This window comes from Oncorhynchus nerka, linkage group LG11 (genome assembly GCF_034236695.1).
Source record: "Oncorhynchus nerka isolate Pitt River linkage group LG11, Oner_Uvic_2.0, whole genome shotgun sequence".
Taxonomy (NCBI): domain Eukaryota; kingdom Metazoa; phylum Chordata; class Actinopteri; order Salmoniformes; family Salmonidae; genus Oncorhynchus; species Oncorhynchus nerka.
The window spans coordinates 49771764-49786461 of record NC_088406.1 but is presented as its reverse complement, the minus strand read 5'-3'; the positions used below and the strand labels follow the sequence as shown (position 1 = coordinate 49786461).

Sequence of the window (14698 nt, the reverse complement as noted above, 5' to 3'; positions counted from 1 at the left end):
ACACACACACACACACACACACACACACACACACACACACACACACACACACACACACACACACACACACACACACACACACACACACACACACACACACACACACACACACACACACACACACACACACACACACACACACACACACACACACACACACACACACACACACACACACACACACACACACACACACACACACACACACACACACACACACACACACACACACACACACACACACACACACACACACACACACACACACACACACACACACACACACACACATACACACACACACTGCACACACACACACACACACACACACACACACACACACACACACACACACACACACACACACACACACACACACACACACACACACGTGTATACACCCACACTGCTCGTAGTTACGTCTGAAGGTCATTCAGCTTATACCCTGTACATAAAAACTAACACACACAGCCAAAAATCCACCCACACCATTCCCACACAGAAAGGTAGAATTTGGACACACACACACACGAGCTGTCAGAAAAAAAGGGAACTTTTTTGCCCCAGCCATTATGCATCGCTAAGTAATGTGATAGAGCAAGAAAATTAGAGCGAGAGAGAGTGAGCGAGCGAGAGCAAGCGAGAGCGAGAGAGAATTATATGATTTGGAAGTAAATCATTTGCTATCCAATGGTGTGGCAAGTTAGAAGACAACAATTTAAGAGAGTGATACAGAGAAAGCGAGAGAGAGCGAGAGAGAGAGAGAGAAAGAGAGAGCAGGATCTTTCCCAGTAATCACGGGTGTCAAACCATCCATTTACGCTACAGATGTAGGATCTTAATTTGAGCCAGTTTTCTACAGCAGGAAAATAGTCCTGCAGCAACAGGAAATGTGAATGATTATGTGGATTAGAATGAATTGATCTTTTTCTAAGAGTTGATGCATTTTCCATTAGGGAAAACTTCAGAAGCCTTTTAAAACCTCCAATACAATACACATTTTAAACATACTGCATTGTGGGAAAGTTATGCTGCTACAGGGGGATCAAATTAAGGTCTTACATCTCTATCTTAAGCTAAACCACAAGCGAGAAAAAGGGGAAAGAGGAATGTCGTTTGGAGACTGCCGTCTACTAGTCTCCTACACCTTTTGTGCCCCCCCGTCGAAGAAGAGAGGAGATAAGACTGACTGAAGATAGAGGCAGGGGTGGCGTGGGTGGCGTGGCTGGTGGCTGGGGCTTCCCATAACTGCAATCTTGTTTGGATGGACAAGAGGAAGGAAGGGAGGCGGCGTGGGCTGAGGCAGATGCTGGACGAGGATTCAAGCAAGGGTCACTATACATCTTCAGGCAGGAATGCTTTCCTGAAGGTTATGGTTCATCGGAAACAGAGAGGCAGGGAAAGAAGAGAGCAGAGATATATATATATATGAGCTCAGCGATACAGTACATACAGTACATTAAATCCACCTAGCAAGGAAACAACACCCCTAATACCAACACACTAAAGAGATGTCTCACAGAATTAAAGTCACATAAGAGTAGAAGACAAGATAGTTGAAACATCTAGGTCAGTGCTTCCTAAAGTAGGCACTGGTTGTCTTGCCAACCAGTGACTTGTTTTTAAGCTGATTTCCATGCTACTGTTGTTGTACAGTATTTACATCCCACTGTCAGACCAGGGGGAAATGTTGGGACATATACTAACTTGTACAATCCCATACATCAAAACACAGACTGCAACACACACACACACACATCACCGTATCACATTGGCTAGGACCACAATGTAAGCACATCAATAGCTACTGTGCAGAAACAGGAAGGGGTTGATATCTCATAGAGTTAGTGTGGAAAATGTGTTAGCTACTAGTAACTCAAAACCTAGTTAAAACGCACAAACACATTGACCTGAGACATGGCTGTAGATTGCTATAGCTTAAAAAAGAAGAAGCTATGACACACACATTTGGATAGTCTCTTTGTAGACGCTCTACATACTATCTACAGACATTTCAACTAACGCTAACCCTATCTCTAACCCTAACCGTAGCTCTTATCGTAACCCTAAACTGAACTGCTTATCCCAATCGTAGATCTAACCTTAACCCTCACCCGTATTCTAAACCTAACCCTAACCCTAAACGTAACCTTAGCGAGAGGTTTCTTATCAACAGACAGTTTGTTGATAGAATGACCATGAAAATCCGGACTATCCAAATCAAGCGGGACCCAAATTCATCTTGGAACCTAGCCATGTGTCAGGTCAAACAAACACGAGTGCAAACTAATGGACAAACTCTAACTTGAGATGCAGTGAGCACGTGTAACTCCGCAAATCATGTTAGACGACAGAATTGTGCAGACAAGTTCTGTGTTTGTTTGAAGTCAGGCTTGAGCCCTACAGGCTTTCAGAATCAGAACTGATCAGATCTAAGGCCCGGAAGAGAGATAATCAGGTAGAAAAGAGGTAGAAGGGAGAGCAGACCAGAGTGGGAAAGGCAGGACAGGATTGACCATTGTACTGGATGAGATCAGCACTGAGGTTGAGAGTGAGAATGTGTCTCAACAGTCCTTTCCATGTCACCTGTCCTTCATGACCACTGACACATGAGATCACGTTGATTTAATCTATCGTCCTTTCACATCAGTGGTCATACAGGAAATGAGCCAAGGATAGACTATTATTTTGAGATTGTCAGGACAGAGCCTCATATTTAAATATCAAACAGAATTTGAAGTTCCCATTACATGGTAATGAGAGAGAGGGATGAACAGCAAGGTTTGGGACAAAGGAAAAAGGATGAAGGCAATAAGTGGCCACTTCTTCTTGGCTAACTGGGGTCACATGACCAGCACAAAACACCAATCACAGATTGTTACCAGTGTGAGGGAGGAGGTTGGGCTCCAGCGAACCTTGGGCCTCCAGGACCATGCAGGCCGGTTATAGCTGCCTGGCTCATGGCAATATAAACACACAAACATACACGCACATGCACACGCACACACATACCCGCAGGAACACACATTCAACATACACACACACACACACACAAAAAAGAAGAATAAAAGAAGGGGAAGAGGGGATATTTGTCAGCTTTGTTCAACCACAGCCAGGGTGGTTTCAAAAGAAATGTATGAATCCACTTATACATTACACCGGACATATTTCTGGAATGTGTTTCCATAACATCTATATTTTGTGAGGTTTCTGGGGTTATTCCAGAATGTTATGGCCTGTTAGGTGTAAAGTATGGACCACCCTGTCAGTGCACATACTATGGACAGCTGAAAGAGACAGGGAATTAGAGTGGATTTCAAGACTCTCCGGGTTTTGCCTCAAGAGCATTGCCTCGAGTAGATGACAGAAAATGAGAGAGAGAGAGAGAGAGAGAAAAGGACAAGCAGCAAAGAGAAAACAAAGAGAATGAGAATAGCCTAAATCAGGGGACACATTATTATAATTGCACAACCTTGAGAAAGAGTTAGAGAGTAAAACAATATACAGATGTAGGATCTTAACATGATCACCCTGTTGCAGGATAACTTTCCTGCAATGCAGGGACATGTTACACTTATTTGAGGTTTAAAAACTGTTTCTGAAGTGTGCAATTTCTACTTAGAAATTTCAGAATTGAATTTTCATTACAAATGTGTAAAATCCAAGAAAAATGTCCATTAATTATAACACACAAAATAATTCACATTTCATGTTGCTGCAGGATTACTTTCCAGCTGTAGCAAACTGGCTGAAATTAAGATCCGACATCTGTAGTGGTGTCGAGGAAGAGATAGACATTCTAGAGGAGGATGGGTAAGTTAAAACAAAGAGGGGATCTCACTTGGTTCCCTCCTCGGGGCCCCCCTCTGCATCCAGCTTGCCCTCTTCCTCCATCTTCTGCTCGTCAGAGATGAGCTCCTGTTTCTTGTGACGCCGTATGCACTTCACCACCACCATGGACAGGATGAGCAGAGCCAGCGCACCGCCGACTGACGCCCCGATCGCAACCGCTATGGTCGAGTCCCGCGGGGGAGGCACTGTGGAGGGGGAGAGGAGGAGGAAAGAGGAGGTGAGACAGTTCTGTAGATGGAGTGTATCGTTGGCAAAGGGCTGATTAAACCACAGTGTGAGGAAACAAAAACAGCAATGCCCTTTTATGTGTTTGTGTGTCATCATGCATACATGTGTGTGAGACCAGCATTTGTGAGAGGCAATGATTCTGAGGTGAGCTGGGTTGGCACGCCCATCAATATTTGTATTACATGTTTTTTTATTTAACTAGGCAAGTCAGTTCTTATTTACAACGATGGCCTACCCCCCTGGCCAATCCCTCCCCTAACCCCGACGATGCCGGGCCAACTGTGCGCCACCCTATGGGACTCCAGATCACAGCCGGTTGTGATAAAGCCTGGGAATGAACCAGGTTCTGCAATGACGCCTCTAGCACTGCAATGCAGTAACTTAGACCACTGCGCCACTCGGGAAGTAAATAAGTAAAAAGCTGTATAGTGTTGAGTCATCACGTCCTGGGCTGAAGGAAGGTTGAGACCAAGGGAGAACAGAAACACAAGCAGATGAGGAACTGAAGGATAGAGGGATGGATTGGTGAGTGAATGGATTGATGTATGGATGAATGAATGTCAAGACCAGGGTACATTTATTAATGACATGCTAGCACACAAGGCCAGAGATGAGCTGGAAAGGGTGGATGGATGGACCAGTTGACCACAGATTAGTGCTGAGCAATCAGTGCTTTTTGAGGTCGGTTCGGATTAAGCTTTATTATAAAAATAATTATCCCGGTTTTCGGTTTCAACTTTCTTTTTTTTAAAACAATAACTACACAATGCTTTATGTGGGTTGAATGCTCTAACAACACAGAATAAAACGGCCAATAAAAATCCTATGATGTTAGTGACCGCCCATTACTGCTTTTCACTTATTAACCATCATTTACTCACATTACTTTACTTTATTATTATACTCCAAGTTACCACCTCATCTCTATAGAGCTGCTGCCTATGCGGTCTGACGAAATCACAATGTTCGTAGATCTTCAAAGCATACAAGGCTTACATTTATGACCGCTGAATGCCACCGATCAATCACTGAGATCAACTATTTTCAGGCTCGCGAAGAGACTGCTCAGTAACTTGCCCCCTGTCCCTGCTATTGCTTGCTCCCGGCCTTTCCCCCTGCCCTTACATTCTGTGACGACAAACATGTTGATGATTCCGTGGCCCTGGATGCGGTCGGGGGGGTTACGGACGTAGCAGTTATAGACGCCCTCGTCCGACAGCTGGACATCAGAGAGGGTGATGGACAAGTCGTTCTTTTCCAGGTTACCCACAAACTGCACTCGGTCACTGAACCGGTCTGTCCGCAGGGGCATCATCCCCTTCTTATAGGTCATGAACTGGAAGAGAGAGGAAGCAGAGGGGGATTAGTAGAAAGATAGACAGAAAACATGTTGTTTTTATTTAACCCAGGACTCCCTGGAAAACAGTGGCAATTGTTACTGAGTACAGATGTAGGACCTTAATTTGATCACTCTTTTGTTGCTGAGAATTTTCCTGCACTGCAGGAAATGCAGACGAGCTTTGTGTCAAAAACATGGACACATTCCAGGGTTTTGCTTTATTGTGACTATTGTCTACATTGTAGATTAATAGTGAAGACATCAAAACTATGAAATAACACATATGGAATCATGTTGGAAGCAAAAAAGTGTTAAAAAAAATCTAAGTATATATTAAATTTGAAATTCTTCGAAGTAGCCACCTTTTGCCTTGATGACAGCGTTGCACACGCTTGGCATTCTCTCAACCAGCTTCATGAGGTAGTCATCAGGAATGCATTTCAATTAACACGTATGCCTTGTTAAATGTAAATTTTTTGAATTTCTTTCCTTCTTAATGGGTTTGAGCCTATCAACTTTAAAACATGAAGGTGAGTCAATCCGGAAACTTTGAAAGTTTCTTCAAGTGCAGTTGCAAAAACCATCATGCGCTATGATGAAACTGGCTCTCATGAGGACCGCCACAGGAAAGGAAGACCTCTGCTCCAGAGGATACGTTCATTAGAGTTAACTGCACCTCAGATTGCAGCCCAAATAAAAGCTTCACAGAGTAACAGACACATCTCAACATCAACTGTTCAGAGGAGACTGTGTGAATCAGGCCTTCATGGTCAAATTGCTGCAAAGAAACCACTACTAAAGGACACAAGTGTGAAGTAGAGACTTGCTTGGGCCAAGAAACACGAGCAATGAACATTAGACCGGTGGAAATCTGTCCTTTGGTCTGATGAGTCCAAATGTTAGATTTTTGGTTCCAACTGCTATGTCTTTGTGAGACGCAGAGTAGGTGAACAGATGACCTCCGCATATGTGATTCCCACTGTGAAGCATGGAGGAGGAGGTGTGATGGTGTGGGGGTGCTTTGCTGGTGACGCTGTCTGTGATTTATTTAGAATTCAAGGCACACTTAACCAGCATGGTTACCACAGCATTCTGCAGCGATACGCCATACCATCTGGTTTGCGCTAAGTGGGACTATCCTTTGTTTTTCAACAGGACAATTACCCAACATACCTCCAGGCTGTGTAAGGGCTATATGACTAAGAAGGAGAGTGATGGAGGGCTGCATGAGATGACCTGGCCCCCACAATCACCCGACCTCAACCCAATTGAGATGGTTTGGGATGAGTTGGACCACAGAGTGAAGGAAAAGCAGCTGTGCAACAAGTGCTCACATACAGTGGGGCAAAAAAGTATTTAGTCAGCCACCAATTGTGTAAGTTCTCCCACTTAAAAAGATGAGAGAGGCCTGTAATTTTCATCATAGGTACACTTCAACTATGACAGACAAAACAATATGAATTTATTTGCAAATTATGGTGGAAGATAAGTATTTGGTCACCTACAAACAAGCAAGATTTCTGGCTCTCACAGACCTGTAACTTCTTCTTTAAGAGGCTCCTCTGTCCTCCACTCGTTACCTGTATTAATGGCACCTGTTTGAACTTGTTATCAGTATAAAAGACACATGTCCACAACCTCAAACAGTCACACTCCAAACTCCACTATGGCCAAGACCAAAGAGCTGTCAAAGGACACCCGAAACAAAATTGTAGACCTGTACCAGGCTGGGAAGACTGAATCTGCAATAGGTAAGCAGCTTGGTTTGAAGAAATCAACTGTGGGAGCAATTATTAGGAAATGGAAGACATACAAGACCACTGATAATCTCCCTTGATCTGGGGCTCCACGCAAGATCTCACCAAAAATCACAGAACCACACGGGGGGACCTAGTGAATGACCGGCAGAGAGCTGGGACCAAAGTAACAAAGCCTACCATTAGTAACACACTACGCCGCCAGGGACTCAAATCCTGCAGTGCCAGACGTGTCCCCCTGCTTAAGCCAGTACATGTCCAGGCCCGTCTGAAGTTTGCTAGAGAGCATTTGGATGATCCAGAAGAAGATTGGGAGAATGTCATATGATCAGATGAAACCAAAATATAATTTTTGGTAAAAACTCATCTCGTCGTGTTTGGAGGACAAAGAATGCTGAATTACATCCAAAGAACACCATACCTACTGTGAAGCATGGGGGTGGAAACATCATGCTTTGGGGCTGTTTTTCTGCAAAGGGACCAGGACGACTGATCCGTGTAAAGGAAAGAATAAATGGGGCCATGTATCGTGAGATTTTGAGTTAAAACCTCCTTCCATCAGCAAGGGCATTGAAGATGAAACGTGGCTGGGTCTTTCAGCATGACAATATCCCAAACACACCGCCCGGGCAACGAAGGAGTGGCTTCGTAAGAAGCATTTCAAGGTCCTGGAGTGGCCTAGTCAGTCTCCAGATCTCAAATCCATAGAAAATCTTTGGAGGGAGTTGAAAGTCCATGTTGCCCAGCAACAGCCCCAAAACATCACTGCTCTAGAGGAGATCTGCATGGAGGAATGGGCCAAAATACCAGCAACAGTGTGTGAAAACCTTGTGAAGACTTACAGAAAACGTTTGACCTCTGTCATTACCAACAAAGGGTATATAACAAAGTATTGAGATAAACTTTTGTTATTGACCAAATACTTATTTTCCACCATAATTTGCAAATAAGTTAATTAAAAATCCTACAATGTGATTTTCTGGATTTGTTTTCTAATTTTGTCTGTCATAGTTGAAGTGTACCTATGATGAAAATTACAGTCCTCTCTCATATTTTTAAGTGGGAGAACTTGCACAATTGGTGGCTGACTAAATACTTTTTTTGCACCACTGTATGTGGGAACTCCTTCAAGACTGTTGGAAAAGCATTCCAGTTGAAGCTGGTTGAGAGAATGCCAATAGTCTGTAAAGCTGTTATCAAGGTAAAGGGTGGCTACTTTGAAGAATCTCAAATATAAAATATATTTTCATTTGTTTAACACTTTTTTGGTTACTACATGATGTGTTATTTCATAGTTTTGATGTATTCACTATTATCCTACAACGTAGAAAATAGTAAAAATGAAGAAAAACCCTTGAATGAGTAGGTGTGTTCAAACTTTTGACTGGTACTGTGACCGAAACCCGCACCAACACACAGTTAGTTATATTAACAGTATTGCACTTTTCATGTAAACTATATTTGTTCGGCTCATAGTCTAACCACTGATCAAGCAACATTATGGACTAAACGTTAAAATCCTGTTGCGGCAGGATTATTTTGCTATGACAATACTGGTCAAATTAAGATCCTACATCTGTAGACTTTCCTGGCTAAATAAATCAAATGAAATGAAACACATCGAAATAGATGGAGAAAGCATGGCATTAAAAAAGCAGAAAGAGAGAGGAGAGAGAGTTGACAGGAAAGCTGAGGATGGAGTATGCAAATGAAGAAACAAGATGAATCTTACTGTATATCATGGCAGAGTCAGGAGTATGGTGTCCATTTTAGCCTTACACCTTACCCTTCCTTGAGTCAGTCCTCACCTTACTTGAGTCAATCTGAGGCTGAGGGTGTCCTAAAATGGACACTGTGCATCGGCCTGACATTGACACAAGACAAGGGCAGACACACGGTCTGGTCTCTCACCATCTCCTCAGTCTCGTTGGTGTTCTCCTGGTAGGTCCAGTTCATGGCAAACTTGTTGACGTCCATCTTGTAGCAGGAAGTGAATATGCACTGGATCCTCACCATGGTGCCGTTTAGGACGTTGATCTGGTTATGGACCAGGACATCCATACTGGACACAGGGCAGGCTAGGAGAGGGAGGGATGGATGGAGGGGATTGGTCAAGAAACATAGATGTGCTACACATGGAAGTATGGGTATTGTTGCATACTGTTCGACAGGAAGTGATAATCCATGATAATCGAAAACTTCAACAAGCATTTCTCAACGGCTGGCCATGCCTTCCTCCTGGCTACTCCAACTCGCCCAAGCCTCCCCAGCTTCTCCTTTACCCAAATCCAGATAGCAGATGTTCTGAAAGAGCTGCAAAACATTGACCCGTACAAATCAGCTGGGCTTGACAATCCGGACCCTCTATTTCTGAAACTATCCACTGCCATTGTCGCAACCCCTATTACCAGCCTGTTCAACCTCTCTTTCATATCGTCTGAGATCCCCAAGGATTGGAAAGCTTCCGCAGTCAAACTGCTACAGACCTATATCCATCCTGCCCTGCCTATCTAAGGTCTTCGAAAGCCAAGTCAACAAACAGATCACTGACCATCTCGAATCCCACCGTAACTTCTCCGCTGTGCAATCTGGTTTCCGAGCCGGTCATGGGTGCACCTCAGCCACGCTCAAGGTACTAAACGATATCATAACCGCCATCGATTAAAGACAGTACTGTGCAGCCATCTTCATCGACCTGGCCAAGGCTTTCGACTCTGTCAATCACCATATTCTTATCGGCAGACTCAGTAGCCTCAGTTTTTTTAATGACTGCCTTGCCTGGTTCACCTACTACTTTGCAGACAGAGTTCAGTGTGTCAAATCGGGGGGCATGTTGTCCGGTCCTCTGGCAGTCTCTATGGGGGTGCCACAGGGTTCAATTCTCGGGCCGACTCTTTTCTCTGTATATATCAATGATGTTGCTCTTGCTGCTGGCGATTCCCTGATCCACCTCTACGCAGACGACACCATTCTGTATACTTCTGGCCCTTCCTTGGACAATGTGCTATCTAACCTCCAAACGAGCTTCAATGCCATACAACACTCCTTACGTGGCCTCCAACTGCTCTTAAACGCTAGTAAAAACCAAATGCATGCTTTTCAACTGTTCGCTGCCTGCACCCGCACGCCCGACTAGCATCACCAGCCTGGATGGTTCCGACCTAGAATATGTGGACATCTATAAGTACCTAGGTGTCTGGCTAGACTGTAAACTCTCCTTCCAGACTTATATCAAACATCTCCAATCCAAAATCAAATCTAGAGTCGGCTTTCTATTCCACAACAAAGCCTCCTTCACTCACGCTGCCAAACTTACCCTAGTAAAACTGACTATCTTACCGATCCTCGACTTTGGCGATGTCATCTACAAAATAGCTTCCAATACTCTACTCAGCAAACTGGATGCAGTTTATCACAGTGCCATCCGTTTTGTTACTAAAGTACCTTATACCACCCACCACTGCGACCTGTATGCTCTAGTCGGCTGGCCCTCGCTACATATTCGTCACCAGACCCACTGGCTCCAGGTCATCTACAAGTCCATGCTAGGTAAAGCTCCGCCTTATCTCAGTTCACTGGTCACGATAACAACACCCACCCGTAGCACGCGCTCCAGCAGGTGTATCTCACTGATCATCCCTAAAGCAAACACCTCATTTGGCCGCCTTTCCTTCCAGTTCTCCGCTGGCTGTGACTGGAACGAATTGCAAAAATCGCTGAAGTTGGATACTTTTATCTCCCTCACCAACTTTAAACATCTGCTATCTGAGCAACTAACTGATCGCTGCAGCTGTACATAGTCCATCGGTAAATAGCCCACCCAATTTACCTACCTCATCCCCATACTGTTTTTATTTATGTACTTTTCTGCTCTTTTGCACACCAGTATCTCTACCTGCACATGACCATCTGATCATTTATCACTCCAGTGTTAATCTGCAAAATTGTAATTATTCGGCTACCTCCTCATGCCTTTTGCACACAATGTATATAGACTCTTTTTTTTCTTATTGACTTGTTTATTGTTTACTCCATGTGTAACTCTGTTGTTGTCTGTTCACACTGCTATGCTTTCTCTTGGCCAGGTCGCAGTTGTAAATGAGAACTTGTTCTCAACTAGCCTACCTGGTTAAATAAAGGTGAAATAAAAAAATAAAAATAAATAAAAAGTAGTGAGTTCATTCACAAGAAAGATCATTCTGATTACACACATATGTACGGAGATCGCCACTTAAACAAACTGCTATCTATTTCAAAGGTCATTTGTTTCTGGGTCAGTGAAGTCCTCTGTAAAGCAACCACCATCAGCAGAAGGTGACCGTACAATAGTACGTAGATAAAACCGTACTGTAGTAACATCTCGCAGTGACTCACTCCTGCACCGGTTGCTCTTAACGCAGCTCTAGACACACCCTGTACAGCACTTCCCCCTCTGCAGGTGCCCTGAACCATACTGAAGGAGCTGCATGCGAACAAATGCTTAGACAGCACTTTGAATAGCCAGAGCGTTTGAAGCGGTGGTTCAGCTGTAGTCACAGAGGAATTCAACCCGGTAATTCTGCCCCGTAATCATTCCACTCATATTTGTGACGGTAATCGTTGTTTGGAGATTGACGGTTATTGCGGCGATGGCTTATCCACGGGAACGGGCTAAAGCGTCAGAAAAAGGAGTCTGACTGGATCTCCTGAATGTGTAACTCATTGAGGCACTGAGGCAGAACTGTGCTGTATACCTGTGCGTGCCTATAGTGTTGTGTCTGTGATCTGCGTATGAAGACGTTGCACAGTATTATCTGTTTGTGTGTGTATGTGTGTGTGCGTTTGTGTTTGTGTGTGCTGTGTGTGTGTGTGCAGGGCCGGCACAAATCAGTTGGATGGGCCTTTGACATCCATAGGTGGGCATGTTCTGGACCTCCTATTTGTGCACACGCTTGTGTTGGAAAGATTTTTCAAATACTGAGGAACACTACTGACTCAACACTGTACACGCCAGCTGCGACAGCGACTGAAATGACTGCAACACTTAACAAAGAGCTCCAGTTACTTGTCCGATGATGCCATCGGACAAATAACCCTAAACCCTAAACCTCAACCAAATCTCGTAATGAATCATGTGGAAATTGAGCAAGTTGAGGCGACTAAACTACTTAGAGTAACCCTGGATTGTAAACTGTCATGGTCAAAACATATTGACACAACAGTAGCTGAGATGGGGAGAAGTCTGTCCATAATAAAGCGTTGCTCTGCCTTCTTAACAACACTATCAACAAGGCAGGTCCTACAGGACTAGTTTTGTCACACCTGGACTACTGTTCAATCCTGTGGTCAGGAGACTTAGGAAAATTGCAATTGGCTCAGAACAGGGCAGCACGGCTGGCCCTTAGAAATACACAGAGAGCTATCATTAATAATATGCAGGTCAATCTCTCCTGGCTCAAAGTGGAGGAGAGATAGTCTTCATCACTACTTGTATTTGTGAGAAGTATTGGCAGCAGATAATGGAGATCCATAATAAATACAAATACAAGGCGAGAGCACCAGTCTCTGCCACATGGACACATTGATACACTGTGGTCCATTGGCGGCTAAAGAAACGAGGGCATAGAACTCAGAGATAGCCTATAGGCCAATGCAGCAGTAGGCCTATAACATCCACCGTCGACTAAAAGAAAATACATAGGACAGCCTACCAAATAAAATGAATAGAAAATATCCAGGCTGAAAATGCTGGTTGTTTCAATCACATTCATCTCTCTACTACGCCTTCCTTTGACTTGAGTTATTGCTAGTGACGTGTAACATTGTATAAAATCATCAACTGGGTCCGGCTACGAACTTGTAACATTGTATCAACAAGCCTATTTCAGGCCATAGCCTATTTCCCGCGCCAAGGAGCTTGGGACAGACAGCAGTTTTTATGAAGTTTCCACTGTATCATCAGATCATGATCATATTTTGCTCTTTCACACCGAGGCCTGGTGATCAACGACAGTCGCGTTGGAAAGATGTTTCAAATACTGAGGAAGTATCATTCACAATGGATGTTAAATAATAAATGTAAAAAACTGACTTAGTTTATAACGCCGTGGGGTGAAGAAAGAATTACTGAGAAGATCAGCTTATTCGTGGTGGAAATGGTGAGTTAAGACAATCAGAATGCAGCAGGCCAGGTAAGTTACTGTAACTAATACATGCATTAATAGAAATGCTTGTAATCAAATGACGGGGGATTAACATTACATTTGTTGGCCTACTTGTGACATACAGTCGTGGCCAAAAGTTTTGAGAAGGACACAAATATAAATTTTCACCAAGTTTGCTGCTTCAGTGTCTTGAGATATTTTTGTCAGATGTTACTATGGAATACTGAAGTATAATTACAAGCATTTCACAAGTGTCAAAGGCTTTTATTGAAAATTACATGAAGTTGATGCAAAGAGTCAATATTTGCAGTGTTGACCCTTCAAGACCTCTGCAATCCGCCCTGGCATGCCGTCATTTAACTGCTGTCAATTAACTTCTGGGACAGATCCTGACTGATGGCAGCCCATTCTTGCATAATCAATGTGGGTTTTTAATCAGAATTTGTGGGTTTTTGTTTGTCCACTCGCCTCTTGATGATTGACCACAAGTTCTCAATGGGATTGTGGTCTGGGGAGTTTCCTGGCCATGGACCCAAAATAACGATGTTTTTTTCCGCAAGCAACTTAGTTATCATTTTTGCCTTATGGCAAGGTGCTCCATCATGATGGAAAAAGGCATTGTTCGTCACCAAACTGTTCCTGGATGGTTGGGAGAAGTTGCTCTCGGTGGATGTGTTGGAACTATTCTTTATTCATGGCCGTGTTCTTAGGCAAAATTGTGAGTGAGCCCACTCCCTTGGCTGAGAAGCAACCCAACACATGAATGGTCTCAGGATGCTTTACTGTTGGCATGACACAGGACTGATGGTAGCGCTCACCTTGTCTTCTCCGGAAAAGTTTTTGGATGCCGGATGCCCCAAACAATCGGAAAGGGTATTCATCAGAGAAAATTACTTTAACCCAGTCCTCAGCAGTCCTGTGCCTTTTGCAGAATAGTCTGCCCCTGATGCTTTTCCTGGAGAGAAGTGGCTTATTTTACTGCCCTTCTTGACACCAGGCCATCCTCCAAAAGTATTTGCCTCACTGTGCATGCAGATACACTCACTGTTGCCATTCCTGAGCAAGCTCTGTACTGGTGGTGCCCTGATCCCGCAGCTGAATCAACTTTAGGAGACGGTCCTGGCACTTGCTGGACTTTCTTGGGCACCCTGAAGCCTTCTTCACAACAATTGAACCGCTCTCCTTGAAGTTCTTGATGATCCGATAAATGGTTGATTTCTTACTGGCAGCAATATCCTTGCCTGTGAAGCACTTTTTGTGCAAAGCAATGATGACGCCACGTGTTTCCTTGCAGGTAACCATGGTTGACAGAGGAGGAACAATGATTCCAAGCACCACTCTCCTTTTGAAGCTTCCAGTCTGTTATTCAAACTCAATCA

At 43.9% G+C, this 14698-nt stretch overlaps 1 protein-coding gene across 2 annotated transcripts in view; it reads right to left on the bottom strand.

Annotated features, from left to right (window-relative positions):
- Positions 1–312: 312 nt before the first annotated feature.
- Positions 313–14698, bottom strand: part of scn2b (sodium channel, voltage-gated, type II, beta) — a 32246-nt gene continuing 17860 nt past the window's right edge. Inside the window, exons 2-6 of one of the 2 annotated variants that reach the window (XR_003864752.2) lie at positions 9088–9254; positions 5206–5416; positions 3842–4037; positions 2883–2953; positions 313–1363 (exon numbers count right to left, since the gene is read on the bottom strand). Coding sequence is in view for 1 of the 2 variants with exons in the window: in XM_029673079.2 (XP_029528939.1) it covers positions 1336–1363; positions 3842–4037; positions 5206–5416; positions 9088–9254 (602 nt within the window). In the remaining variant the exon portion in view is untranslated. The remainder of the gene's footprint in view (positions 1364–2882; positions 2954–3841; positions 4038–5205; positions 5417–9087; positions 9255–14698) is intronic. The other variant, XM_029673079.2, reaches the window with a different exon arrangement.